General features: G+C 36.1%; 1 protein-coding gene and 1 long non-coding RNA gene across 2 annotated transcripts; one reads left to right on the top strand and one right to left on the bottom strand.

The window, feature by feature from the left end:
• Window positions 1–9,722: 9,722 nt before the first annotated feature.
• Window positions 9,723–15,184, top strand: LOC123257632. The gene is made up of 3 exons (XR_006507748.1): window positions 9,723–9,796; window positions 12,378–12,430; window positions 14,851–15,184. It is a non-coding gene; the product is annotated as an uncharacterized LOC123257632 (long non-coding RNA).
• A 553-nt stretch (window positions 15,185–15,737) lies between these two features.
• On the bottom strand, window positions 15,738–16,792 carry LOC123257583. The gene is made up of 4 exons (XM_044717320.1): window positions 16,469–16,792; window positions 16,367–16,408; window positions 16,151–16,299; window positions 15,738–16,095 (listed from the first exon to the last, which is right to left on the bottom strand). Exons 1-4 carry the CDS (start codon window positions 16,548–16,550, stop codon window positions 15,889–15,891), a joined length of 480 nt encoding a protein of 159 aa, XP_044573255.1. The 5' UTR covers window positions 16,551–16,792; the 3' UTR covers window positions 15,738–15,888.
• Between the last annotated feature and the right edge of the window lie 9,600 nt (window positions 16,793–26,392).

Here is a 26,392-nt window from a genome sequence, read left to right as displayed (position 1 = left end):
GAAATACCAGCCACCTTGGGATCTCCCAAACCTCATAGACACAACATTTAGAGTGCACAAAAAACAAACCACTCCACCAGACACATACAGGAAACTATACGAACATACCAAAGACAGCCATAAAAAACACAAATTCATATTTACGGACGGATCAAAAATGAACTCCACTATATCATATGCTATCACAACAGATACATATATTATTAAATATGGTATCCTACCCCCACACTCATCAGTACTATCCGCAGAAATAATAGCCATATTAGTAGCGATCGACAAAGTCAAAAACACAAGGGGAAAGTTTATGATCTGCTCTGACTCTCTCTCAGCAATAGACGCCATAAAAAACACAAACAACAACAATTTTTACTCCAACAAAATCAGATCACTCCTTACAAAACTAGCCCCAAAAATTAAACTATTGTGGATCCCTGGTCATGTAGGCATAGCAGGCAACGAACTAGCCGACCAAACAGCAAAATCGACATGCAATATGCCCCTTATTTACACCCCAAACATTAATTTAACAGACATAAACAGACACTTAAAACTAGAATTCCTAACAAGAAATAAACTAAACATAGAACAATGCAATCAATGGTACAAAAACATCAACAAAGACAAATCAAACATCGACAGTTATGGCAGATCCTTCCATCCCAAATCAAGCAGACTAGACCAAATTAAAATAACACGCCTCAGACTAGGACACACTAAACTGACACACGAGCACTACTTTAACCAAAACCAAACCACACCTTGCCCCTTCTGCCAAGGCGACAATACCATACTACACTTATTTAATTCATGCCCATCACTCCTCCCTATAAAACTATCCATCTTCAAAAATACAAACCCATTAAATCTCCTTAACGAACTCAACCCTGATAATTTAGAAAAAATCTTAATCTTCTTAAAAACTTCAAACCTACATATACCACAAAATTTAAAAATACTCAAAATGTACATAAATAAAATCTAACAACTAAGTAGCCTAAATACAACAAACAATATGTAATCATACTATGTAATAGACTTAAATATCATTAACCTTAAAAGCCGAAGGCCTTGCCGCCAGCGCTTTACCAACTAAGTTAGTCTAGTTTTGTAAACTTCTCTATCTTTAATAATAAATAAATAAATAAATATCAATAGTTGCGCCATCTCATGAGCAATCTACAATTATTAAATAAATAAAATCGATTGAGCCAATATAGAAAAAAAAATTATTTGGTGGTAGCTCCACTTATTGAGAAATATCTTAAATAAGCGGGTTATTCTAGCTCCAGGAGGTATATCAATAGTTGCGCCATATCAAGAGCAATCCACAATAATTGAATATGTTAAATCGTTTGAGCCAATTTTGAAAAAAAAATAATTTGGTGGCAGCTCCACTTATTGAGAAATATCTTAAATACGCGGATTATTTCAGATCCAGGAGGAATATCAATAGTTGCGCCATCTCATGAGCACTCAACAATGATTGAATATATTAAATCGTTTGAGTTAATTTTGAAAAAAAAATAATTTGGTAGTAGCTCCACTTATTGAGAAATATCTTAAATACGCGGATTATCTCAGATCCAGGATGTATATTAATAGTTGCGCCATCTTAAGAGCAATCAACAATGATTGAATATGTTAAATCGTCTGAGCCAATTATGAAAAAAAAATAATTTGGTGGTAGCTCCACTTATTGAGAAATATCTTAAAAACGCGGATTATCCCAAATCCAGGAGGTAAATCAAAAGTTCCGCCATATCAAGAGCAATCCACAATGATTGAATATGATAAATCGTTTGAGCCAATTTTGAAAAAAAATAATAATTTGGTGGTAGCTCCACTTATTGAGAAATATCTTTGTTAGCGCCACACGACAACATATGGTAAAATAACGAACGAGTTGTGAGTAGCAGAACAAGCGAATTGGAAAATGTCATCTCAAATCGTTAGCCACAGAAGAAGCCGAAAGACGAACAAGATTTTTTAAAGCTCGTAAACTTTTGATTAAATAAACATTTAAATTAGTCCTAAAAGCGTGCTATTAATATTTGTTTTGATTTCAACACATCCTGGGCTGCAACAACCTTTAAAAAATCTTACTCAAACTCCCCGTGTGTGATCTTTGGTTTATTGCCGCATACGTATTTATTCATACATGAACGAAGAAGTTCCGCTGCATCATCGGACCACATACACACAGGCGTCGAAGTTGAATATTAGCGAGTAGTCACCGCGAAAAACGAATTCTTTCTTGTCTAATAAGGCTGAAAACAGGCATAGATACAACAAAGACAAGAAGCAAGAAGAACAGAAGTAATAACCATGATATCCCGTGAATACAACCAAACGGAATGCAGTGCATGCAAAAAGAGTGGTTCCGGCAAAGACATTATATGGGTGCATTGCGATATTTGCACGACGTGGTACCACTTTGGCTGCGTTCGAGACGAGAACACCCAGAATACAAAAGGATGGAAGTGCGTCTCCTGCAGTAAACCGCCACCTGACCCAACCGCGCTGACTGACGCCGACACAGCCGCTGTCCAAAGTGCCGCTTCGCAAAGAACCGTTTCGCTAGACCGTTCCAACATCGCCCCGACATCGGGACACTCGACCGGGGCTGTGAAAAAACAGCACAAGGAACTGCCGACTTCTTTACAAGCTGAACGTGCCAATGAACATATTTTGATACAAAACAATACTTTAATGCTACAAATGCTAGAGGAAAATCGGCAGGCCGATCAAAGCTACATCGAACAAAAGTACAATATACTAGCTCAGCAAAGTGGAGCCGCTCTGACCACACCATTCGGGCCTACAAGTACCCAGCTGTCAGCACGTCAAATACTGTCACCCGATCTACCGACATTCAACGGCAATCCGGATGACTGGCCTGCGTTCCTCAGTGTAGCTGGGTTTTCAAATGTCGAAAATATGCTACGACTCCAAAAATGCCTCAAGGGAAAGGCACTCGAACTTGTAAGAGATAAGCTTCTGCTTCCCGTTATGGTCCCTGACGTGATAAACACGCTCAAGACGTTCTTCGGACGTCCCGATCAGATACTAGAGAGATTAATTGAAAAGGCGTGAAAAATCTTTATCAATAAGGAACGACTTGACACTCTCATAGATTATGCCTTAGAAGTACGAAATATTTGTGCTAAAATGGAGGCTTGTCAGCTTAATCACCACCTAAACAACACCTTGCTGTTGAGAGAGTTGGTAGACAAACTTCCCAGCCATTACAAACTGACCTGGGCTATGCTCCCAAAAGACTCAAGCGCTGCATTGATTAAGTCGTTCAGCGACTGGCTCTATACAATCGCCGAAGCAGCATCCACAGTGACGCCGTCAATTTACTCCAGGGCCAGCAACGTACACACCCACGTCCAGTACAGCATGGATGCAAAAGATAACTCGGAGTACAACGCTTCGCAAAGGGAAGCCATCCACTGCAACGCCTGCAACAGTACACTCCATCCTATCACTGAATGCGAGGCATTCCAAAAGCTCCCTTACGAAAAGAAGCAGGAAATGGTTAGGGAATACAAGCTTTGCTTCAAATGCTTGAAGATCCATGGTCGCAGGTGCTTTTCAACTCAGTTGTGTGGGATCGGAGGATGCGAGTCGAGACACCACCCTCTGCAGCACAAAGGCCATGCGAACCCTAACATCGTCTCTTCACACCGAACTAATCCACCCGGAGGGGAACAATATTTTCGTATCGTTCCGATCAAAATGTACACTCATAGCTCCTATATTGACACATTTGCATTTCTAGATGAAGGGTCATCGGTCACACTTATAGACGAAAAACTCTTCAAAAAGTTAAACATCCAAGGTACTATAGATCCCATCTGCATGCAGTGGACGAATCAAACGACAAGAAGGGAGAACGAATCCGTTCGCTTTAACATAAAAGTCTCTAGCATGGGCACCAACAGAACCTATTGGTTAAACAACATATATACAGTACAAAATTTAGGATTACCAAAGCAAACGCTGGACATCAAGGAGTTAACTAAAAAATACACTCACCTGCAAAGATTACCGATCGCATCATATACGGATGCTGAACCAATGTTGCTGATTGGAATAGACAATTGGAAGTTAGCCGTTCCCCGGAAAATAAGAGATAACACATGTAAGGGATGTACTAATGATGAACTTGTATAAGGAAACCTCCGGAAAGCTGGCAATTATGTTAGAAGGCACTTCAAACGATGCAATTACATGCGACTTATGGACATCAAGCTCCAATTCACTGTTTAAAAAGTGACAGTTCACTTTGTCCACTATGCTTTGTCCACGACTATGCTTTGAAAACAGCATCATTAGCAACTAAAAAACTTTTGGATGCTAGAAGGGATGTCGGAAATATATCAAAATATCAATATATCGATATATTTTCTCTTAAGAAAAATATTATTATCGGGATATTTTTTGGGCAAAAATAGTCGATAATAATATTGTTGAGTTGGTATTTCCGATATTTTATGTTTGGTAACTCTTAAGACAGAAAGTGAAAACAAAAGTGGTGAAAAATGAGTTCGGCAAAAGAGTTTTATACAGAAAGGAAAACTACATCTGCAAAATGCACATTGTGCCTAAAAGTGATAAAAACCAGCGGCAACACCACAAATTTGCAACGCGGCAACGAAGGTGGCATTAAGTTACCTTATCACGCCTGGAAGTTCGGTTCCATCTGAACGGTTGGCTTCTGCCAATGTGTTGCCTGTAACTCCCGTAGTTGTATGACAGACCAGCATATAACTGAAAGAGTTTTTTTTAAATCATTGAAAAAAGGTTTATTGTAGGAGGGCACACTGCAATAAGAATAAGATTTAGATTAAGATTCTGTATTGTGAAACTAATTAAGAAATTTCAGAATAAAACGCCCGTCTGCCACGGCCATAGGCCCTTAAAGCATCTTTTTTCATTGGACCTACGTTTGTGGGGAGCCGTTTAAAGGCAACTCCACATTAGACAAAACAACATCTTTTATTCGCAGTCCTAGGGAGACTGTAAGGGCAACTTGCGCTGGAGGACGACTTGACGACCAGCTAAAGAGTTGCCAGGAGCGCGCGGAGGGCGATTCCCGTACGAGTAGAGTAGTCGCAGCCAGCGACAGGGAGACGCAGCCAGCGACAGGGAGACGTAGCCAGCGACAGGGAGACGCAGCCAGCGTCAGTTGAGGAGACCGCAGCCAGCGGTCAGGAGGCGCAAGGAGCGCCAAGCATCAGCGGCCGCAGCCAGCGGCCAGAAGGCACAGGTCCGCCATTTTGGAGCGCTGGGGCAGCGCCATATTTGGACCATTTGGAGATGCAGCATTCACCCAGGAGGAGTTCCCGGCTGAACAAAGGGGAAGCCACCCCTATATCAACGCGTGCGGATCAGCAGCAAGCGAGTGGTGGAGCAGGAAACCGGCCGCAGGTGAATATAACCACGGCGGCGGCCATTTCTCGCCCAGCCACAACGGTGACTACAGTAGCGTCCCAACCAAGGAGTACTGCTGTCACAGCTGCGAGTTCGGAGCCGGAGGTGGGCCAGCCACTCACGTTGCAACTGCTGGAAAGGATCACGGCGTTGGAGAACGAGCTGAGGAAGGTTTAAGCCTTAAATCATGCGAGTACCGCCGATCGCGCGCCAATCGCAGTTGGCCCAAGCGCAAATGGCGCCATCAGTGGGGCCGCCATCTTGGAGCGGACCGCCATTAGCCACATCGAGCGGTGAGGCCCCAACATACGGGGTCGGGCCGGTCCCACATAGCGGCGTCGGTGCGGCCTGCACGCTGCCACTATCCTGGGGTGGACCGCCATTGCTAATGAGTAGCAATCATCCTGTGGATCCACTGTGCGCTACAAGTGCTGCGTATATATTAGCTCTTAAAGAACAGGAACTTATACCTATCAAAAGCACTGAAAGGGTGGACCACAAAACGGCACGCTCAATATACCTCGCTCGTCACAATTCCATTCTGGAATCCTCTTACTCTCAAACCCTAAGGAATACAACACACACAGCTAGCCCCACCAAAATACTTGAAGTTCAACCCCAAAGCACCCCAGCAAAAGAAATCAAAGCAAGCACAAATTCTATTGACGATCTCCTCAAAGAATTAGACGGCAAAATTACATAAACCAAAAACCTACCTAAACGCACCTCTTTAACCTACTATTTATACGACGAAGGCGAAGATATGGACTTAATTACAAGCTACGACTCTCAAAAACCATCTACATTAGCTAACGCCCGCATACTCAGAAGCCAAACCAAAGTAAAACCCAATCTCTCTAAAACCCTAAAAGCCAAAGAACAAACCCTACTAGCACCAACACTTTAAAACAAACACAAACAAACCAATCAAATATGTCATTAAAAATACTACAATGGAATTTAAAGGGATACTCCAACAACTACAACCAGCTGATACTTTGTATCGGGGACCGAAGACGGTGTAATATATATTAGCCAAAATATTCAAATTTGTCAAATTAGAGCAAAAGGGTGGAGACCTGACAAAAGCTGATTGTTTTGTAGTCGATAGTTACAAAGCTTACGTAGCTAATCGGTTGCTAACGTTTACGTGTGTTGGTAAGCGTGGGTGCAAGATCAGCTGATCAATTGCAAATTTTTCTCGTTTGCCGGCACACATTTTTTTTTGGTTCCGGATTTCCAAATTCTTTTCGACTTGGAACAAGGAACCAAAAGGACGTGCATATTCAGCGGAGTCATAGTCGGTGGACATAAACTGCAGCCACGGGAGCCAATTTTACGGACGGACGACGGAAAATTTTGGGAGCCCAATTTGGCAAGTCCGTGTTGTGGCAGTTTTCGTGTAAGTTAAGTAAATCTCTACACAGTGGCAATTAGTAGAGAAATATTTTGATTTTATTTAGATCGAGGAAGGCTAGTCTGCCGAGTGGTTCAGACTGTTCGTTCATAAACCAACAAATCTCCAGTGGCGAATTCTAGTGGGGAAAATGAAAGTGAGGGAAAAGTTGCGAGCAGCAAGAGGAAGGCCCTAAGGGGGCAAGAACCCCACACCAATACACACACACACACCTATTTCTTCGCGGAAATAAATCTTCCATCCTATGCCACAAGTGAAATAAATTAGTGAAAGTTCTGTGAAATCAGCCGCTAAGCATGTGTTAGGGTGGGTCAGTGACCCGAGAACGGATTTAACCCTATTTTTGTGTGTCTCTCTCAGCTCACAGCTGTCGTTTTTTCTGAGCTGAAGAGAGTTCTTTTATTGAAAAATTTAAAAAGCCAACAATATTGTAAAAAGAATGGCTAGTTGAATTAAAAGTTAATTATTGAATATAAAAATTGTAAAAACTCAATCGGAATAAATGTTATACTCCGATTTCTCTGAAATCTGTACAATTTAAACAGTGCCTTCTGCAAAATTAAAAATAATATGTAAAGTTCAAAGAAATTTGTATAAATAGTGAAGAAAGTTATTGATTATAAGCGAAGTAAAATTTTTAAGAACTTAAGTGAGGCAAATGGGTTTAGGCTAATCTTTTACTGCAGCTCATGTACATTTTTTTTAAATTCTGAAAAATTTATAGCAACAATGCCACGAGCCATAACGCTAAGTTACAGATGCATCACGAGGATCGATATTTTGTCGCAGGATTGTAAGAACTGTAAGTCATCAACTCCTTATTCTTTTATATTCCTGTTTCTGACACCAGATTTGGAAAAGTCAGACATTCTATAATTTCAAAAGCCCTGGTGGGGGATGAATAAACCTACCTCAATTAATTTTTCCTTTTTAATCATAGCTAAGTAAATTTAAACCAATCAAAACTTAACGAAAACGAATGAGAATATTATGAAAGTAAAACAGTTACTCGTAGTTTAAGTCGATATCTAAATTATATACGATATCTAAAAGTTAACTATTATTAATTAAACTAAAATCCTAACATTATGAGTAGAAATAACTGTGCATCAAACTCATGCATCTCATAGCAACGAACAGGATTAAAATCATGAATAGCTAAAAATTTCTTTGTTGACTGAACTCAGCTGGTGTTGGCCCAAATTATTAGGGCGTATTAGGGATCACCATAGCGATGCTCTAGCGGCCGTGATCGTAGGTAGGGTGGGCAATTCGCAAGCACAGCAACATCAGTGTCTCGCTAAACTAGTAGTAGTCTCTCTGTGTGTCTGTCTGTCATTTCTCTTCCGAATTATTCTTCCGATTTCTTCCGGTTTTCTTAGTTTGTCGCAAACACGCTCAATTCTAGCTTTAGTAATAAAAATGTGTATCAATAATAGAGTCTGGCCAAAAGAAAGACCACCACCCCCAAAGCCGACGAGCACAGCCGGATCCTATAGCGTGCCCCGCTAATTCTTCGATTGTTTTGAACATTTACAATTGTTACACTACAATTGATAAAACTACTCATTAAATCACACTCGCCACACATCATCTCACTACAAGAAACACACATACATCTTCACTACTTACCTACACCGATAAACTACGTAATACTAACAAACACCCCATCTAACAGAATTTGGAGGAGTAGCCCTACTAATCCACAAATCTATATAACACTCGCAAAGTAAAATCAACGACGAATAGCAGTGTATATTAAATCAAAACAAAACTTTTAACTTGTTCCATCTACATTTCACCCAGCAAATCCTTCTCACGCCACAACCTGAACAACGTAGTTAGCTTCAACAACGAAACGGTCATGATAACTGGGGACTTCAATAGCTGGCACCAAAATTGGGGATCGACAAACTCTAATTCAAGAGGTAACATAGTAGCCAAATTCATAAAACAATCCCGACTAACCCCTTTAAATGACAAGTCACCAACAAAACATTCACAACATTGATCTTAGCTTCTGTTTCCCCTCACTCACCCCATGCACAAACTGGACTATAACAGACAACCTCCATGGAAGTGATCACTTCCCAATTCTAATCACCCTTTTCCCGATCGACACCAGAACATACAAAAATACAACAAATTTTAAAATAAACCAAGCAAACTGGGACAAATTTGCAACCCACGCCCACAACAATAACCTATGTCCCCCCTCATCCAACATGAACAAAGAAACTGCCCATATCAACAAAATTATTATGAAAACTGCACACCTTGCAATACCACAAAGCTTACTCTACAGACACACACACACAGTTCCTTGGTGGAACAAAGACCTAGCAGACCTGCAGAAAAACCCAGCAGTACTGAAATTCCAGGCACCGACTTTTCCGGCCCGAATGTAAATTTCGTTCAAAAAAACAAAAACAATTCAATAAGGTTTTGCCCTTCAAACTTCGAAAAAAAGGAGGGGAACAAATTCTGTCGGGTCTCTGCTGACGTTCGATGTTTGAAGCTTAATATTTGTTTTTGGTTTCGACAAGTTTTATAGAGATCGATACTAATAAGTGTGCCATGTAAAAAAAAGGGACAACAAATTTGTATCAGAGGGAAAATGTATTTTTGTATTGACTTTTGCATACCCTTTCACACTGTTGGGCGAATATTTATATGTATTTTATATCATTTCAATAAATATATATGTAAGTTAAAGAGTTTAATTTTTTAGTAAATAAATAATATCTTTTTAGTGTAAGCATCGGCAAAATATTAATTTCTTATTACGTGCCGTTTATTGTAATATAAGAGGCATTTCTATAGTCGGATATACCCTGGTATACGACAGTTCATTTTGAGCTCTTTACGTTTGCCTCCGTTCTCATCGCATTTGCTTTGTGATTTGACAGCGTGCGGAAGTGATTTTAATATTTATCTCAGGTAAGTTTTTGTGCTTTTATAATATTATAATATGTTATAATTCATTTGCAAATAAGTGATTGCGATTCCGGCGATTTTCCCATCGAATGGAACAATGCTTATTTGCAATGATAATATAAAATATTATAAGTTATTGAAAATTGAAATATGAGCGGTGTGGTGGAGGTAATGAGAAAATTGCGTGCATCGACAAAAAAATTTAATGGAGAGGTGCAAGTACCGAAAAAAACTCTACACTGAAAAAAAATTTGAACATAATTAATTAAAATTTTTTTTTTTAATTTTATAAATAATTACACGAAATAATCATTATCACCAGACATATTACCGTATACAAAAAATTTAACTTATGCATATTAATTATAATTCTAATATTTTTCTTTTTTCTTAATTTATAAATATATATAATTTTAATAAAAATATATATAAAAATAATAAAAAAAATAAAATACACAAAAAAAAATAAAATACGCAAATGTTTAGGGATTTTAGTAAACTTTTCTTTAAAAAAATGAGTAATAATAATAAAAAAGTTGGCTCCAGACAAATGCGTCGTCTGTTAGGAAAAGAGAGGAAGGCTCTTTTGAGTCGGCATAGGGTTAGTAAGGCATAGTATAATAGGAAATGAGGGCGTAGATTTAGAACCAGGGCCAAGTGCAAGAGGCAATAGGGTTCCTTTGGAGCCAATAATAGGTCAACAAGAAATAGGAGATAATGTAGTAGACATTGGTAGCTTAGGTGGACACGATCATGGTGGTTGTGATTTAAATAATCAATTAAAAGATTGGTATTTAAAACATAAGCCAACAGGATCATGTGCTATAGATCTTATTGAGATTCTGAATTCTCATAAGATGAATGTTAAGCCCTTTTATAAATTTAATTGTTCGGAAAAACCCGATATTAGTAAAGTAGCGGGCGGTTCCTACTTGCATATCGGATTATCCAAACAATTAAGTAAATTATCAGTTTATCCCCGATTACCTGATTGTCTGAGCATTGATTTAAATATTGACGGACTTCCTCTTTTTAAAAGTCCTAGGGCGCAACTATGGCCTATTTTAATTAGAATTAATAATATTTCCACCCGTCCCGTATTGCCAATTGGAGTTTTTAATGGTCATAATAAGCCCCTTAATTGCGAAGAATTTTTGTCTAATTTTGTGTCTGAGTTGTCCGAGATTATTAAAAATGGTTTAACCATTTCAAATAAACAAATTTTTATAAATATTAGAGCAATCGTTTGGGATGCACCTGCTAGGGCATTTCTTACTGGTACTCCTGGACATACGTCCAGTCACAGCTGTAGCAAATGCACCCAAAAAATAGATTCTGTATTGACATTCAGCACTGAACGTGGTGAATTGATTACAGATGAAAATTTTCGTGACAGGACATACCGTCACCATCATAAAGTAGAATATTTAGCTTTTCAGTCCGTTTTTGAAAAACTGGGGGTCTTGATGGTAACAAAAGTCCCTTTGGATTGCATGCACCTTATTGAATTAGGCGTCATGCGAAAATTTTTGAATAGAATTAATAATAATAAATTAGAAAAATAATATATAGTTTCAAAATTGAATAAAAAATAATATCAGAAATTCAAGAATCAATGCACAGTCATGTTCCAGGAGAGTTTGCACCCAAGCCGAGAACATTGAATGAATTTCCACATTGGAAAGCCACAGAATTTCGGCAATTTCTTTTGTACACTGGCATTGTATCTCTTAAAGATACAGTTAATGATGACCAGTATTATTTATTTCTTTTGTTGCACAGTTCATACAGGATGCTTTCATCTCACGTCCAGCGAGATTCCAACTTGGAAACGGCTCAACGGATGCTGGATCTGTTTGTTGCTAATTTTCCTATAATTTTTGGAGAAAGCAGTGTCTCCCACAATGTTCACGGCTTGCTTCATGTAAAAGACACCATAAAACAAATCGGAGATCCGGTTTTAGGATCGTCTTATTCTTTTGAAAATTATTTGCACACTTTAAAAAAATTTGTCCGAAAGCCAACAGGAGGAGGATATAAAGCTTATAGGTCATTTATTGAAATTAAAGGGATGCACACTTAGGAATAAAAGACCAGACTGTTTTTGTTTTGTTTTAGATAACATCCCGATTGAGGTAGATGGATTTGAAGCAGATACAGAAGGAATTTTCATTTTAGGTAGAAGGATGATAAATATTAGGAGCTTTTATGATAGCCCTGTAACTTCTTTAGCTTTAGGTATTTGCTTAGGAAGTTTTGATATGGCATCGAAAGAGGAAAGATTTAATGTTTCAAATTTTCAAAGAAAAGCTGTAGCGATGCCATGTAAGGGCGAATTGGTTCTAGCACCATATTTGCATTATTCATAGGTTTTATTTAGCATTCGGTTTTTTTTTATATAAATTTTTTTTTTTGAATACGGAGGTGTTTAGTCCGTAGGCGTATTTTCTAATACGAATCGGGCATGCCCTTAGCGACGGCGCTTTGGGTATCTAGGAAGATTCACCTACCATGGTTCGAAGGTATCAATGTATCAATACAGATTAATTTAATTACAAAACATTAAAAAAAACCTTTTTTTTAGAATGTCGGACCAACCCCCAAAAAAATTGAGGAAAGTTGTTTTCAACATGGACGGTAAACAAATATAAAATAATAATAATTAAGAATATTTATGTTTATTTATACCCTTGAAGAGGGTATTATAATTTTGGTCAAAAATGTGCAACGCAGTGAAAGATCGCAGTAAAGATCGGCCAACTATATACGATCTGATATATATATAGTTAATAGCTGCAAGGGTATATAAACTTCGGATCCGCTCAAAGTTAGCTTTCCTTTCTTTTTTTTTAAATTTATTTTACCCCACGCAATAGAATTATTGGAAAGTAGCGGCACCAAAAGAGGATAAGGGCGATGAAGTAGCAAACCTCAAGGCAGAGGTGAGCCTTTTGCGCTCCTCGTTGGAGGAGAGCAATAAAAAGCTTACCGAACAATTAAAGGCCAATACAGAGCAAGTGGCGAAATTGACAGCTCTCCTTGGGGTTTTCCTCAAAAAGGAAACTAAAGGCATCAACATAGGCCAAACTTTTCCAGTTCCAGGGGACCTGGAACTCTTTAATTTGGAACGGGCGATTAAGGAAGGAAACATACAGTCAGCGCCACAAAAAAAGCCGCACTTAAATTTTATCTCCTCTCCTAAATTTTATTCTCTGGGCCTTATTTTTTTAGGGGGGTTTCCCTTGACTATTTTCGACATAATTTTGTCATTTGAAGAGCGCTGTTGCTTAAGTTGCTTTTGGTAGAATTTTTTTTGTAAAGACACCTATAAAATCATGCCGAAGCAAAAGCTGTTCACTGATCGCGATAAAGAAAAAATTATTTTATTGGCTGAACAAAATGTGTCAAATCGGCAAATAGCGGCTGAAACACATTTCAATGAAAGCTCAGTGCGTCGTTTTTTAAAAAAATATCGTTAGATAGCTGAAGTAAAAAGGAAAAAAGGAACAGGTGAAAAAAAATGCACCACGCCACGTGAAGATCGCTTTATTATGAGAACGAGCCTGCAGGATCGTTTTAAAACTGCAGTGCAGATAAGATCTGAGGTACATGAACAGTTTTCAAAAGATATTTCGGAGCGAACTGTTCAACGTCGACTTAACTCTACGGGAATGCTTGCAGGATCACCTGCAAAACAGCCACTTTTGAATCCGCGAATGAAAAAAAATGGTCTAAACTGGGCCAAGGACAAGGAAAATTGGACTGCTTCTGATTGGTCAAGAGTACTATTTTCAGATGAGTCCAAATTTAATCTCATTGGATCTGATGGAATCCTCAAGGTGCGCCGTAAACGTGGGGAACGTTATTCTGCAAATTGCTGCATAGCTACAGTAAAGCATTCACCGTATGTTATGGTAGGGGGATGCATATCCAAATATAAATCTGAATCAATTTTAATGGTTCAGGGTATGGTCAATGCAGAAAAATACAAAGAAATAATTTTAAGTGGAGTTGTGCCTAGCATTGAGTCCATAAGTGAAGAAGATGAAAAACCCATTTTTCAGGATGATTCTGCACCATGCTATCGAGCGCGATCTCTGAGTTATTCAGTGTCCGATTGTTATCAAAACAACTTATTTAGTTAAATTTAACATTTTTCTATCTAAAGATAACAAATTTGATGGAGAAATTGGGCATGAAGTCCTTAGATTGGCCAGGAAACAGCCCAGACCTTAATCCAATCCAGAATTTTTGGGTCTATATGGGTGCCAAAATAAGAAAGCAAAAGCCCAAAACTATGGAAGAGCTAAATCAAATTATAGAAAAAGTTGGAATACACGATATAACGAAGGAATATTTGTGTTCCATTTACGATTTTATGATCGAGAGGGTAAAAGCTGTAATTAGGGCCAAAGGTGAAATTACTAAGTATTAAGCTAAATTAAAAAATATGTCTATTGTTAAATTGCCTAGATTTAAATTTTTTTTTATAGTTAACAAGGTGTTCAATTGAAAAAAAATAGTTTTCGTTGAATTTTTTCATTATTATAACACTGGTATACACTTTTATTAACATACCATCAGTTAACTTGTTAAAAAAAAAATCGGGCGAATCCACAATCATATAATGAAACCACAGGACCTGAAAGGTAAAAATTCGTAAGCCTTCAAAGTGCGGCTTTTTTTGTGGCGCTGACTGTACATGCCTATGTAAGAAAGAAAGTTTCCTTTTAATGGAAACTCATCATTTTTGTTTTTATACCCATGCAGAGGGTATTATAATTCTGGTCAAAAGTGTGCAACGCAGTGATGGAGACATCTCCGACCCTATAAAGAATAAATAAAGATCGGCCAAGTATATACGATCCGATATATATATAATTAAATAAGCTGCTACCTATCTGCAAGGAAAATCAAATTCGGCTCCATCCGAAGTTAGCGTTACTTTCCTGTTTTTTAAGATTTATTGTTTTCGAATCTTGTAGATTCAAGCAATAAAGTCATTATTGGGCAGGAACAAATTGTCCCAAAGCTTAAAACTAATTTTTTCCGAACAGATTTTGGTGGACTTTAATATTGACGGAGTGAATGAATCATTAAGGGCGTTTCCAAATATTTTTAACACAGTAATCAGTATGTATTAAAAATAATTTATTGAATAATATTAAATTTATTTTTTTTTTTCTTTCTTTTTTTTCTTCTTTTTCATGGCTGATTCATGCTTTCTTTTCGGGGCTGATTCCGCTCTGAAATTCAGGTCTGAATCAGGGGCGATTTCGAGACAATTTTCACGCCGGAATCCGGATTCGAAATCCGGGCGGTTTCTGACCTGATTCATGCCTGAAATCGAATTCCGGGCCGAGAGGACATTTTCAAAAATTTCAGTACAAAATTCCGAGCCGCTTGTTCTAGCTTTCCGGTTGGGTTCCGGGGTGATCCGGGGGATCCAGGGTGAATCGTGGGGGATTGCCCAGTCGGGCCAGGGTACCGGACAGGCACGTGGATAGGTATTTGACATGTCAACTACCCTACACAAACCCTTGTGCCCAACTACGAGACAGCTGTGTAAGAAATTTATATATACGTGGCCGGGGTAATTCCACTACTAGTAGTTGACAGGTACTGGACCAAGAGAACAAGGTTGTCCGTATCGAGTAGTAGACACGAAAGCAGACATGGGTATCGAGTTGTCAACTAGGGATATTTTAGGGAAAATATAGGCTTTTTAGCTTTTGCTTTTATTTTTGCTTTATTTTGCTTTTGCTTTTGAATTTCTTTTTGCTTTTGGATTTGGGTTTGTTGTCTTTGATTCAAAATAAATGAAACTCTGACTTTGTTTATGTTTTTTTCTTAAAATTTTTTATTGAATATTTTGTATGTACCATATTTAAGTAGTATATTTAATTATTAAATTAAAGATTATTTAAATGTTTATTATATGTAAATTAGAATTAAATTTAATCTTCCTCCAATTTCCTTTTTTTGGAGCGATAGGTAGCTTTGTACTCCTTCCTTTTGGTACGTTGGAATGCTTCCCGAATTTCCTTTTCAAATTCCTCATCCGTTCTTCCATCTGACTTTGTTACTTCTATAGATTAAAATAAATTAGATGCAACTAAAAGCAAGAATTTCTGCAAAAAGAACTTTCCATATAACGTGTTGTATATATTTTTATATCTTCTAAATGAAATTTTTTCAAGTTCGCCATTAAAATTCATTTTTAAAATAAGCGATCTATGAAAGATTCTTTCGAGATTTTTTGAAATTCCTCCAGGAATAAGCATCCTCTTAAATAGTTGGAGCTGAAAATAAAAAAAATATATATTATTTATATATACATATATGTATAATTCTTACGTAATTATTGGGAGACTCCCCAATTTTATTGTCCAATGATTGAAGGTTCAATTCGTCCATTATGGGTAGCTCCACCTTAGGCTCCACCATATTTTTTGATAATTGGTTCATGAAGCCTAATACTTTAGCATTCATATTTGCATTTGTTTCTATAAAAGTTTAAAAATGTTTAATTTATGTATGTATATGTATCTAAATAGCATTTTTTATGCACACTTTGCATTTCGTCCAGCTTCTTGCAAACTTTTTCCATTCCATCTCTAAATATATTGAGTCACTTAGTAGGATTAGTTTGAAAATTGTATCCCATTTACATACTTTCCAGTGCATCAATCCTTGCCTGTAATGCCATGCAACATGGGTTGGGTTCGTTTGAAACCATTTCAAATTTTCGCTCCATAATATGTTCTGATGCTTTGAACAATTAAAACTCATTTAAAAGTCAATAGATATACTAATTATAGCCTACTAGATTGATTGTTTGCTAAAAAGATTTTTTAAAAAACGTCCTAAAAAAAGTTGAATGCATTTTACTGCTTCGTCAAGAGTATAAAAGGGCGAACTTTTTTGCTACTTTATTGAGTCTTCATATTTCTGGCAAAGAGTGTGCATCTTAATTTATTAAAATATAATTTATTCTGTATTTATTTTACAAATATGAGCGGATTTTCTAAGCGTACTTTAAGACGTGTAGCTCAGCGATTCACAAGGCCAGTACCGGAAGAGCAATTGGAAAGTGAATTATCGAGTAACACCAACGAGGAACCGCACGAAGAATTTTTTGAAGAAAATATAGGTACTCCGAATATAAATAGAAGCGAATGTATTGTTACAAACAGTACATCGCAATTAAAAAAAAAATTAGCTAAGTGGTACAGAACTTGTAACATAACAAGGTATCAGTTGGAAGAGTTATTAAAAATATTAAAATCAGAAAATATTCAAGTACCAACTTCAGAAAAGGGATTGTTATCTGCAAAAAATAAGAAGGCTGTAATTCGAACAGTTACTCCAGGACTTTACACCCACATTGGTATTAGGCCCTATCTTGAATCTGTGAAACATATTTTGAGAGACGAAAATGAATTGCTATTAGATATAAATGTTGATGGGTTGCCTCTCTTTAAAAGTTCAAAAATGTGTGTTTGGCCTATATTGGGATATATAAAAAATCTCCCAAATTCACAAGTATTTATGATAGGATCGTATTCAGGTAATTCAAAGCCTGCAAATGTAAATCAGTATCTTCATGACTTCGTAGCCGAATATAAAAATTTAGAGGAAAATCACATCCTAATTGGAAATAAACAGATAAAGCTGAAAATTAGTTCGTTTATCTGCGATGCCCCGGCGCGCGCCTTTATGTGTGGAACCCTTGGGACGAACGCCTTACATGGCTGCATGAAATGCACTCAAGTTGGAAGAAGGATTAACATTACAGTGGGTACATTAATGACGAACGAAGACTTCAGAAACAGAGTTTACCCTGAACATCACTCTCCTTTATTTAAGAACACCTATTTAGAAATTGAGAGATTAAACATAGACATGATCACGGCTTTTCCCATTGATCCTATGCACCTCCTTGACTTAGGAGTCTGCAAAAAAATGCTTAAATATATCATAGAAAGAAGAACTCGTGGATTCAAAATAGCGAAGGAAGATTTATCGGTAATATCAGATAAATTAGTTAGTCTCAAAGATTGCATTCCAAAGGAGTTTGGTCGCAAACCTAGATCATTAGACGAATTTCCACGATGGAAAGCCATAGAGTTTCGACAATTTGCAGTATATACAGGGCCTGTACTTTTAAAAAATGTTATTTCAAAGGAGTGTTATAACCACTTTTTAACATTTTCTTGTGCATACAGATTACTGCTAGACAAAAAACACGCAATCCAAACACGTGTTGCAGGACAAATGTTGGAGCACTTTGTCAAATATTTTACAAATGTGTATCCTGTGGAATCGTTAACATATAACGTTCATAACGTTCTACATTTAGTTGATTGTGTTAAAGAAATCGGCCATCTAACAGATTTTACCGCATATAAATTTGAAAATTTTCTGCAAAAGATCAAACGCTCCGTTAAGAAACCAAATAAAATATTAGAGCAGCTGTCCAAAAAATTCTCCTCGCCAATTCCAGCAGTAGGAATTAAAGAAACAGGAGCTGTATTTAATAAGGATGGGAATGTAATAAAATTTAATTTTGAAGATTTTACACCCCCCAAAAAAAAGCCAGACAACGTGTGCTGCCTGAAAAATGGACGACCATTAAAAATCATTGATTTTCAATTTATAGACGGCAATTGCTTTATAAAGTCTCAACAATTTATGAACAAAAGAAATTATTTTACTGTGCCAATGGATAGTTCTGCTATTGGAATTATTTTAGTTGACGCAGATGTTTGTAACACTGTCGAAACATATTCAGTTTGTGATATCTCTTTCAAATATCTACACCTTACCAACAATGAAAATGAAATTGTTTTGGTACCACTTATTCACACAATATCGGATTAATCTGATGTTTAGACTAAGAATATTTTTATTTATTATATACTTACCATTTTGTCGCTTTTCACATTTTTTTTTTCTCGTTTTTTTCTGTTCTTACACAATTTTACACAATAATACACTTTTTTTTAATTTAATTATTATAATGTATTATACATTTCTATGATCCCGCCAAAAAAAGGTTGAAATGTATTTAATTTGAACTATTTAATTTTTTTTTAATTTCGTTTTTATGTTTTTGTTTTTCGAATTGTTTTTATTTTTATTTTTTTGTTATTTTATTATTATAAGAAGTTTTTAATTACATAAACTACATTATGTTAATAAAAATTAATCTTTAAACAGTAGTTTTCGAGTGTTTCCATACAAATAATGCAAAAACTTTTCTAAGTCTTTTTATCCGAAAATTTTCTAAGTATTTTTATTTGGACTTATAAAATTTTCATGTATTTTTCATAGGACTTAGATAAAATTTTCTAATTTCCCTAGGACTTAGGCAAATGTAACAGCAAATAAAGAATTTTGTTTGAACAGGGAAATTATTTCCTTAGATTCCAGCTTGGGGTATCGGACACGTAAGCAGACACGTCCAGTACTCTGTCAAGGTGTCAGACACGTAAGCAGACATGTCTGTTTTTCTGTCCAGGTGTCGGACACGTTAGCAGACATGTCCGCAACATAGGGATGTACCCTTGTCCCAGGTAGTTCCATAAAATCCGACTGGGTGGTACTTCTGGGATATTATAACTTATTGAAAATATAAATATGTGCGGTGTGAGGAGGTAATGAGAAAATTGCGCGCATCGACAAAAAAAATTTAATGGAGAGATGCAAGAAAGACCCGAAAAAAACATTACACTGAAAAAAAATTTGAACATAATTAAATTAAATTTTTTTTTAAATTTTATAAATAATTACAAGAAATAATCATTACCACCAGCAATACACCGTATACAAAAAATTTAACTTATGCATATTAATTCTAATTCTAATATATATATGTATATATTTTTTTTTATTATAAAAATAAATACTTATAATATTTATTGAAATATTTAGATGAATATTAACCGTTTTATATTAAATATGAAAGACACAAGATCTTTTATATATTAATTTGCTCACTTTATTCTTTTCGGCTCAACACCACACCACAAGTACATTTAATCAAGCAACAAGAGGAAGAGAGCGATGGCACTTCAGAGTGACCAGACGTTCAGTATTAGAAAAAGCTTAAATCTATATATATCGATAAATGGTATTTTTGATAGTTGATTAGGGGTATTCCAACACGCCCCTTTCAAAAATAACATCCATAAGTTTTCAAATAATAATTCATTAATATAATACTTATTCTAATGTGGTTGGTGTGGATTCTGGGGTGCAATCTGATCCAGCATTTGCAGCAAAGGTACCGGGAAAAACCCAGAAAAAACCCGAACAGATCAATTATTAACTAATTAGTTTACAAAGTAATATTCATATTCCTAACCGTTAAATTTATAATTTACATGACGACTTCAGTGTCTAATATTTAAAGTAATATTCAAGGACTTATTGATGTTAAGTTAAAGTTAACTTAAAGTTAAAATAAAATCAATTTACAGAATCGACGTTCATTTAGATATCTGTATGTTTGTGTAGTCCCAGTTTCTCTCGCATTTCCATGAGTTTGGCCGCTGGTAATGCACAGTGGTCGGGCTTGTGTGGAGCCGCGGCCATAAATACTTCTAGGTGTGCTATAGCTTTGAAACTTTCACCAAAAATCTAGAGATATTATGAATATACTATAAAAATATTTACCAGATCGTACCACTATATCCTATAGCTTCCATAGGAACGATTGCATCAGTGGTAACGCTTTCATGAGAGAGCAGTCATAAAAGCACTTGTCAGATTAGGCTTATATTTTTACTGTAAGTTATTTACAAACTTAGAACTAGAATACAAAAATATTGGAGTGATTTCTCAACTCCACTCCCACGCCAACCTCATAAAAAAAGTTATGATAACAAAACAATAATAATATATTTAAGTAGAAAACGAACAATATTACGAAATCATAAACTCGTACAAATTGTTAAATTGTTTCATTTAGTAAGGAAATGGTTGTCTCTAGTAACGGTGATTTTTGGATATAAGAAATTTTTCTTTCCCACTAATAAATGGGTCAGAGCTTAAAAGCAATCTGTTAAATAAATCTGTATTTGAAGCGACTCGTGAAATTTTGAGCGTATGCTGCAATCGAAATTTTTTAATATCTTTAATTCTTGCCTCAGCGGCTTCCTCAGAAAGCTCTCCAATCGATAATAAAGAATGGTTTGGAGCATGAAGTAAAACTTTATGAACCAATGGGGGAGTTATCAATCAGCTGCTTTGCGGTTTCTAGAGCATAGTCGCCAAATTTTGCTGAATTTATTTTGTAGCCCGAAGATAGCGCTTGCAACAAAGTTGCGACTCGAATTATTAAATTCTTATCAATTCCAGTTATCTCGGCAGATATTTCAGGATTACTGAAGAATTTTCTGGCTGTGTTGCCATCATTAGATGTACCGCTTCCTCCAGTTCTACGTTGATCTACTAATAGACCCATTTTAGCCCTGAACTCATCTTGAATACATTTTTTTCTCAATGAAATCTTATCTTTAGCCTCTTGGGATCGAATTTGCCACACTTTTTCGTCCAATCTGTACGATACATGAAGAAAATATTCAAAAAATCGAATATACGCATGAAGCGGTGACAGTCCAAACTCAAATCGCTCCTCATTAACTTCTTTTGTTTAACAAACTTCTAGGTTGTTCATTTCTGTTAGCTTGGCATTACATATGTAGCAGTTTGTAGATGTTGTTTCACTTAATGCATTACAAACTTTACCATCAACCATGGTAAGTTGCAAGGAATGATCGATATTTCTTTTTCGATTTTGTATTTCAACTTTGCTAGTTTTAAGGTTACAATCTTGTGTTCAAAATACGCTTCTTCATCTAGGCAAAGCTGAGTCGTCTCCTTTTTAAATTGGAACCGGATTGGTCTGCAATATCGAGTCGAAGATGGCCTTGGATTCTTCCAAATAATCTTGGAATGGTCCGATTTTGTAACCATTCTAAGGGGCACATATGATGTAACAAACATATTGCTGTCTGCTAAGTCGCTATCCATCATCGTCTGTTTATATTCAGCATGACCAGTGCTTCCATCGAATCCCCATTTTCCAAATAAAATCAAATGGTCATCATTTATATCGTAGATAACCTCTTTTTGAAGTTCCAATATGCGTTCAGCAGTGTGATTTAATAAGCTTTGAAGCTCAACTTCTGCTTGAGAATCGCTGACTGTAATATTATCCGGATAGCTTTTCTTTTAGCACACAAAACTTGGTCATAGCTGGGCAACAATGAAAATGATAATTTTGAGTTAATGAATATACGTAGCACTAAATATTGGTGTTTCGTAAGTTGGCATTCCATGAAAACAGCTAAAACTTCTTCAATACTTATTTCGGAAATTGATTTATTCCCTTGGAAATCAGACATCCGTAAAAGAGATGCAGCAGACTCATCTCGAACCGCAACCTCTGCTATGCGTCGGCGTTTCGTCCTATTTAAAATCTCAGTGAAATCCTTCTTTGGACGTCCACGATATAAATTAGAAACTTTTGGTGGCGAACTGCATTTTAAAATAATAATTTCTTTGCACTCAAGCCATTCAGAATATTTTTTCAAAAATATTCCTTGTTTCCGCTGGACGATTTGCCAAAATTATGCAAGCTTCTTACAAACATAGATAACTTGTTTTTGGGATTCTTCCAAATCCGGCTCATATCCCTTATTTTTTATGTCCTTAATTAGGGCATCCAACACATTTCTAGATCTTTGGGCAAGTTAATTTGGCGTGTGTACTCCACTGCGGACAAATTGAAAGTGCATTAATATAAGTTCGCTTTTGTCATTCTATTTTTAGAAAGTCCCGTTAGAAAATCCAAGCAGACTATTTTGCATCATAAACTTTGGACAATTAGCTAATAGTAAAACCGGTTTTCGCTAGAATAACTCAAAATCAATTTTCTTATTTTTGGCCTATGGCAGCGACCACTGTGTAATGGCTTGGTGAAGACATCTGCTATTTGATTATCTGTCGAAATATACTCAAGACAAATTTCATTAGATTCAACTCGCTCTCTTACAAAATGATATTTAATATCAATATGTTTTGTTCCCTTGTGACATGATGGGTTATTTGCTATGCTTATACAACCTTGGTTGTCCTCATAAATTTAAATTGGTATTACAATTCTAATATGGACACTATTTAAAGGGGACTTCAGCCTCTCTTACGGCTTCATACAGAGCCATATACTCAGCTTCAGTTGATGAGGCTGCTACTGAGTTTTGCCTTTTTGTATTCCAACACATTAAATTTGGTTCGAACATATTAAATAGATAACCTGTTGTGCCCCAGTAACCTTCCCCCAAATCAATGGTACCCTTCAAATATCTGAGGACCCTTTTTAACCATTCAGAGCCATAGCTCTGAATTATTTTTACTGCTATTATTAAATTGCAAGCATACATTGTTTGTAAGGAATCCAACAATTATAGATTATGAAATGAGAGGTTTGGGCACATTAGCAATGATAAACTATTAGAAATAAAGAAGAACAATTTATCAAGATATTTACTGCAGTAGTCAAGTCGGGTCGTGTACATAGCATTACGTACATTAGGCATTCAATAAAATTTTCGACATGGTGCGCTACAGCTTTCATCTGAGTTAAGCGCATCATAATTTAGTTTAGATAATAGAGGGGTATTTACCGGATTACAATTACTCATATTAAGTTTATCTATAAATCCCTTAATGTAGACAGATTGACTCAACAAAATTTTATCTTCGCATATTTCTACTCTTATGCCTATGAAATGTCGTACTTCTTTCAAGTCAGTCATTCTAAACTTTTCCATTAAATATTTTTTAAAGTTATTCATCCTATTTGTATTGTGTGTAGCTATGACCACATCATCAACATATAAGTTGATGAAGTGAAAGGCAGTTTTTCTATAACCTTTCACTTCTTTTATTTGTTACAGCACCATTCCTATTGTTGTCAATGCCATCAATATGTCTTTTATTTTCATTTAGAGGATCAACTTGCTTTCTTTTCCTACTTTCATTAGGAAATTTCTCTTATTCACATCCCTTACTTTCATTCAGGATATTTTCACTTTCCGTACTATCATTCAGGATATTCTCATTTTCCGTACTATCATTCAGGATATTTTCACTTTCCTTACTCTCATTCAGAATATTCTCATTTTCCGTACTATCATTCGGGAAGCTATTATTTTCCTTAGTATCATTCGGGAAAATTTCCTATTTGAAGGCTCTAGAATTAATCATATTGGATTCATAGTTCTTCTCATCTAAAGAAACTGGTGATAGGTCCACACACGTCAGAATGTATTATAAACAGGGGTCGCGTAATATGTCTTTTATCCTTAAATTGGTTAAACGAAAGCCTAGCTTGTTTTCCGCTCAAACAAGGTTCACAAATTTCCTCTGATAACTTCAAACTATTAATAAGGCTTGTATCATTGAATAAATTGTTCTTCTTTATTTCTAATAGTTTATCATTGCTAATCTGCCCAAACCTCTCATTTCATAATCTATAATTGTTGGATTCTTTACAAACAATGAACGCTTGCAATTTAATAATTGGTACGTTTTTTAACATACCTGAATTCTTTATGATTGTCATTCCATTCTTCGATATGGTGATACCATCACTGTCAAACTGGGTTGTCAAACCAGCCTCTTATAGCCGTTTGACCGATATGAGATTTCCAGCAGCCTCCTCGGAATACAGCACATCCTCCAGTGTATTTCATAATCATTCTGCAATCATACGACACCACGCTTCGTGGCATGCTGTGACGAGCTGTGACGTCCCTAGATGCGAAAGAATGAATCACTTAAGTGCTCAATGAGCACACTTTTTGCACTTCTATTATCATTGACCCAATTGGCATCCTCACTATCAGGTTTTTCCTCATCTACAACTCTAAGAATATCTATTTTTGCACGCAATGAGCGAACTCGAAACTTCCATACGGAGTTCTGATCTCCGTTAAACGCTTTTATGTTTTGTTTCAATTTCTCCATTACTTGTATCACCTATACACACGCACACAAGAATTTCAAAATATAAAATCAAAACTAATTTCACCACACGTTGTAATGGTATAGAGACTTTGCAGAAAAATGAATTTCACAAGAATCTGCAACGGCATATATGTATGTACATATATACAAAAAAAACCGCGTATTAATTTAAATTCTATTAGGCATGGTCTGGGCCCATAACCTATTGAAATATTGAGATCAATAGACCGTTTTATGTTAAATATGAAAAACACAAGATCTTTTATATTCACATCATTATTTTCGGCTCAACACCGCACCACATGAACATTTGATCAAGCAACAAGAGGAAGATAGCGATGGCACTTCAGAGTGAGCAGACGTTCAGTATTAGAATTAGCTTAAATCTATGTACATATATCGATAAATGGTATTTTTGATAGTTGAATAGGGGTATTCCAACAATATTAATAACAATATATAAAAAAAAAATAAAATAAACAAAATAAATAAAAAAAATAAAATACGCAAATGTTTAGGGATTTTTGTAAACTTTTTGTTTTAAAAATATGAGTAATAATAATAAAAAAGTTGGCTCCAAACAAATGCGTCGTCTGTTAGGAAAAAGAGAGGGAGGCTCTAAGTCACAGTATAATAGGAAATGAGGGCGCAGATTTAGAACCAAGTGCAAGAGGCAATAGGGTTCCTTTGGAGCCAATAATAGGTCAACAAGAAATAGGAGATAATGTAGTAGACATTGGTAGCTTAGGTGGACACGATCATGGTGGTTGTGATTTAAATAATCAATTAAAAGATTGGTATTTAAAACATAAGCCAACAGGATCATGTGCTATAGATCTTATTGAGATTCTGAATTCTCATAAGATGAATGTTAAGCCCTTTTATAAATTTAATTGTTCGGAAAAACCCGATATTAGTAAAGTAGCGGGCGGTTCCTACTTGCATATCGGATTATCCAAACAATTAAGTAAATTATCAGTTTATCCCCGATTACCTGATTGTCTGAGCATTGATTTAAATATTGACGGACTTCCTCTTTTTAAAAGTCCTAGGGCGCAACTATGGCCTATTTTAATTAGAATTAATAATATTTCCACCCGTCCCGTATTGCCAATTGGAGTTTTTAATGGTCATAATAAGCCCCTTAATTGCGAAGAATTTTTGTCTAATTTTGTGTCTGAGTTGTCCGAGATTATTAAAAATGGTTTAACCATTTCAAATAAACAAATTTTTATAAATATTAGAGCAATCGTTTGGGATGCACCTGCTAGGGCATTTCTTACTGGTACTCCTGGACATACGTCCAGTCACAGCTGTAGCAAATGCATCCAAAAAATAGATTCTGTATTGACATTCAGCACTGAACGTGGTGAATTGATTACAGATGAAAATTTTCGTGACAGGACATACCGTCACCATCATAAAGTAGAATATTTAGCTTTTCAGTCCGTTTTTGAAAAACTGGGGGTCTTGATGGTAACAAAAGTCCCTTTGGATTGCATGCACCTTATTGAATTAGGCGTCATGCGAAAATTTTTGAATAGAATTAATAATAATAAA

Source organism: Drosophila ananassae, chromosome XR (genome assembly GCF_017639315.1).
Source record: "Drosophila ananassae strain 14024-0371.13 chromosome XR, ASM1763931v2, whole genome shotgun sequence".
In the NCBI taxonomy this organism is placed as follows: domain Eukaryota; kingdom Metazoa; phylum Arthropoda; class Insecta; order Diptera; family Drosophilidae; genus Drosophila; species Drosophila ananassae.
Note: the sequence above shows the minus strand (reverse complement) of the source record. Positions and strands in the feature narration are given on the sequence as shown.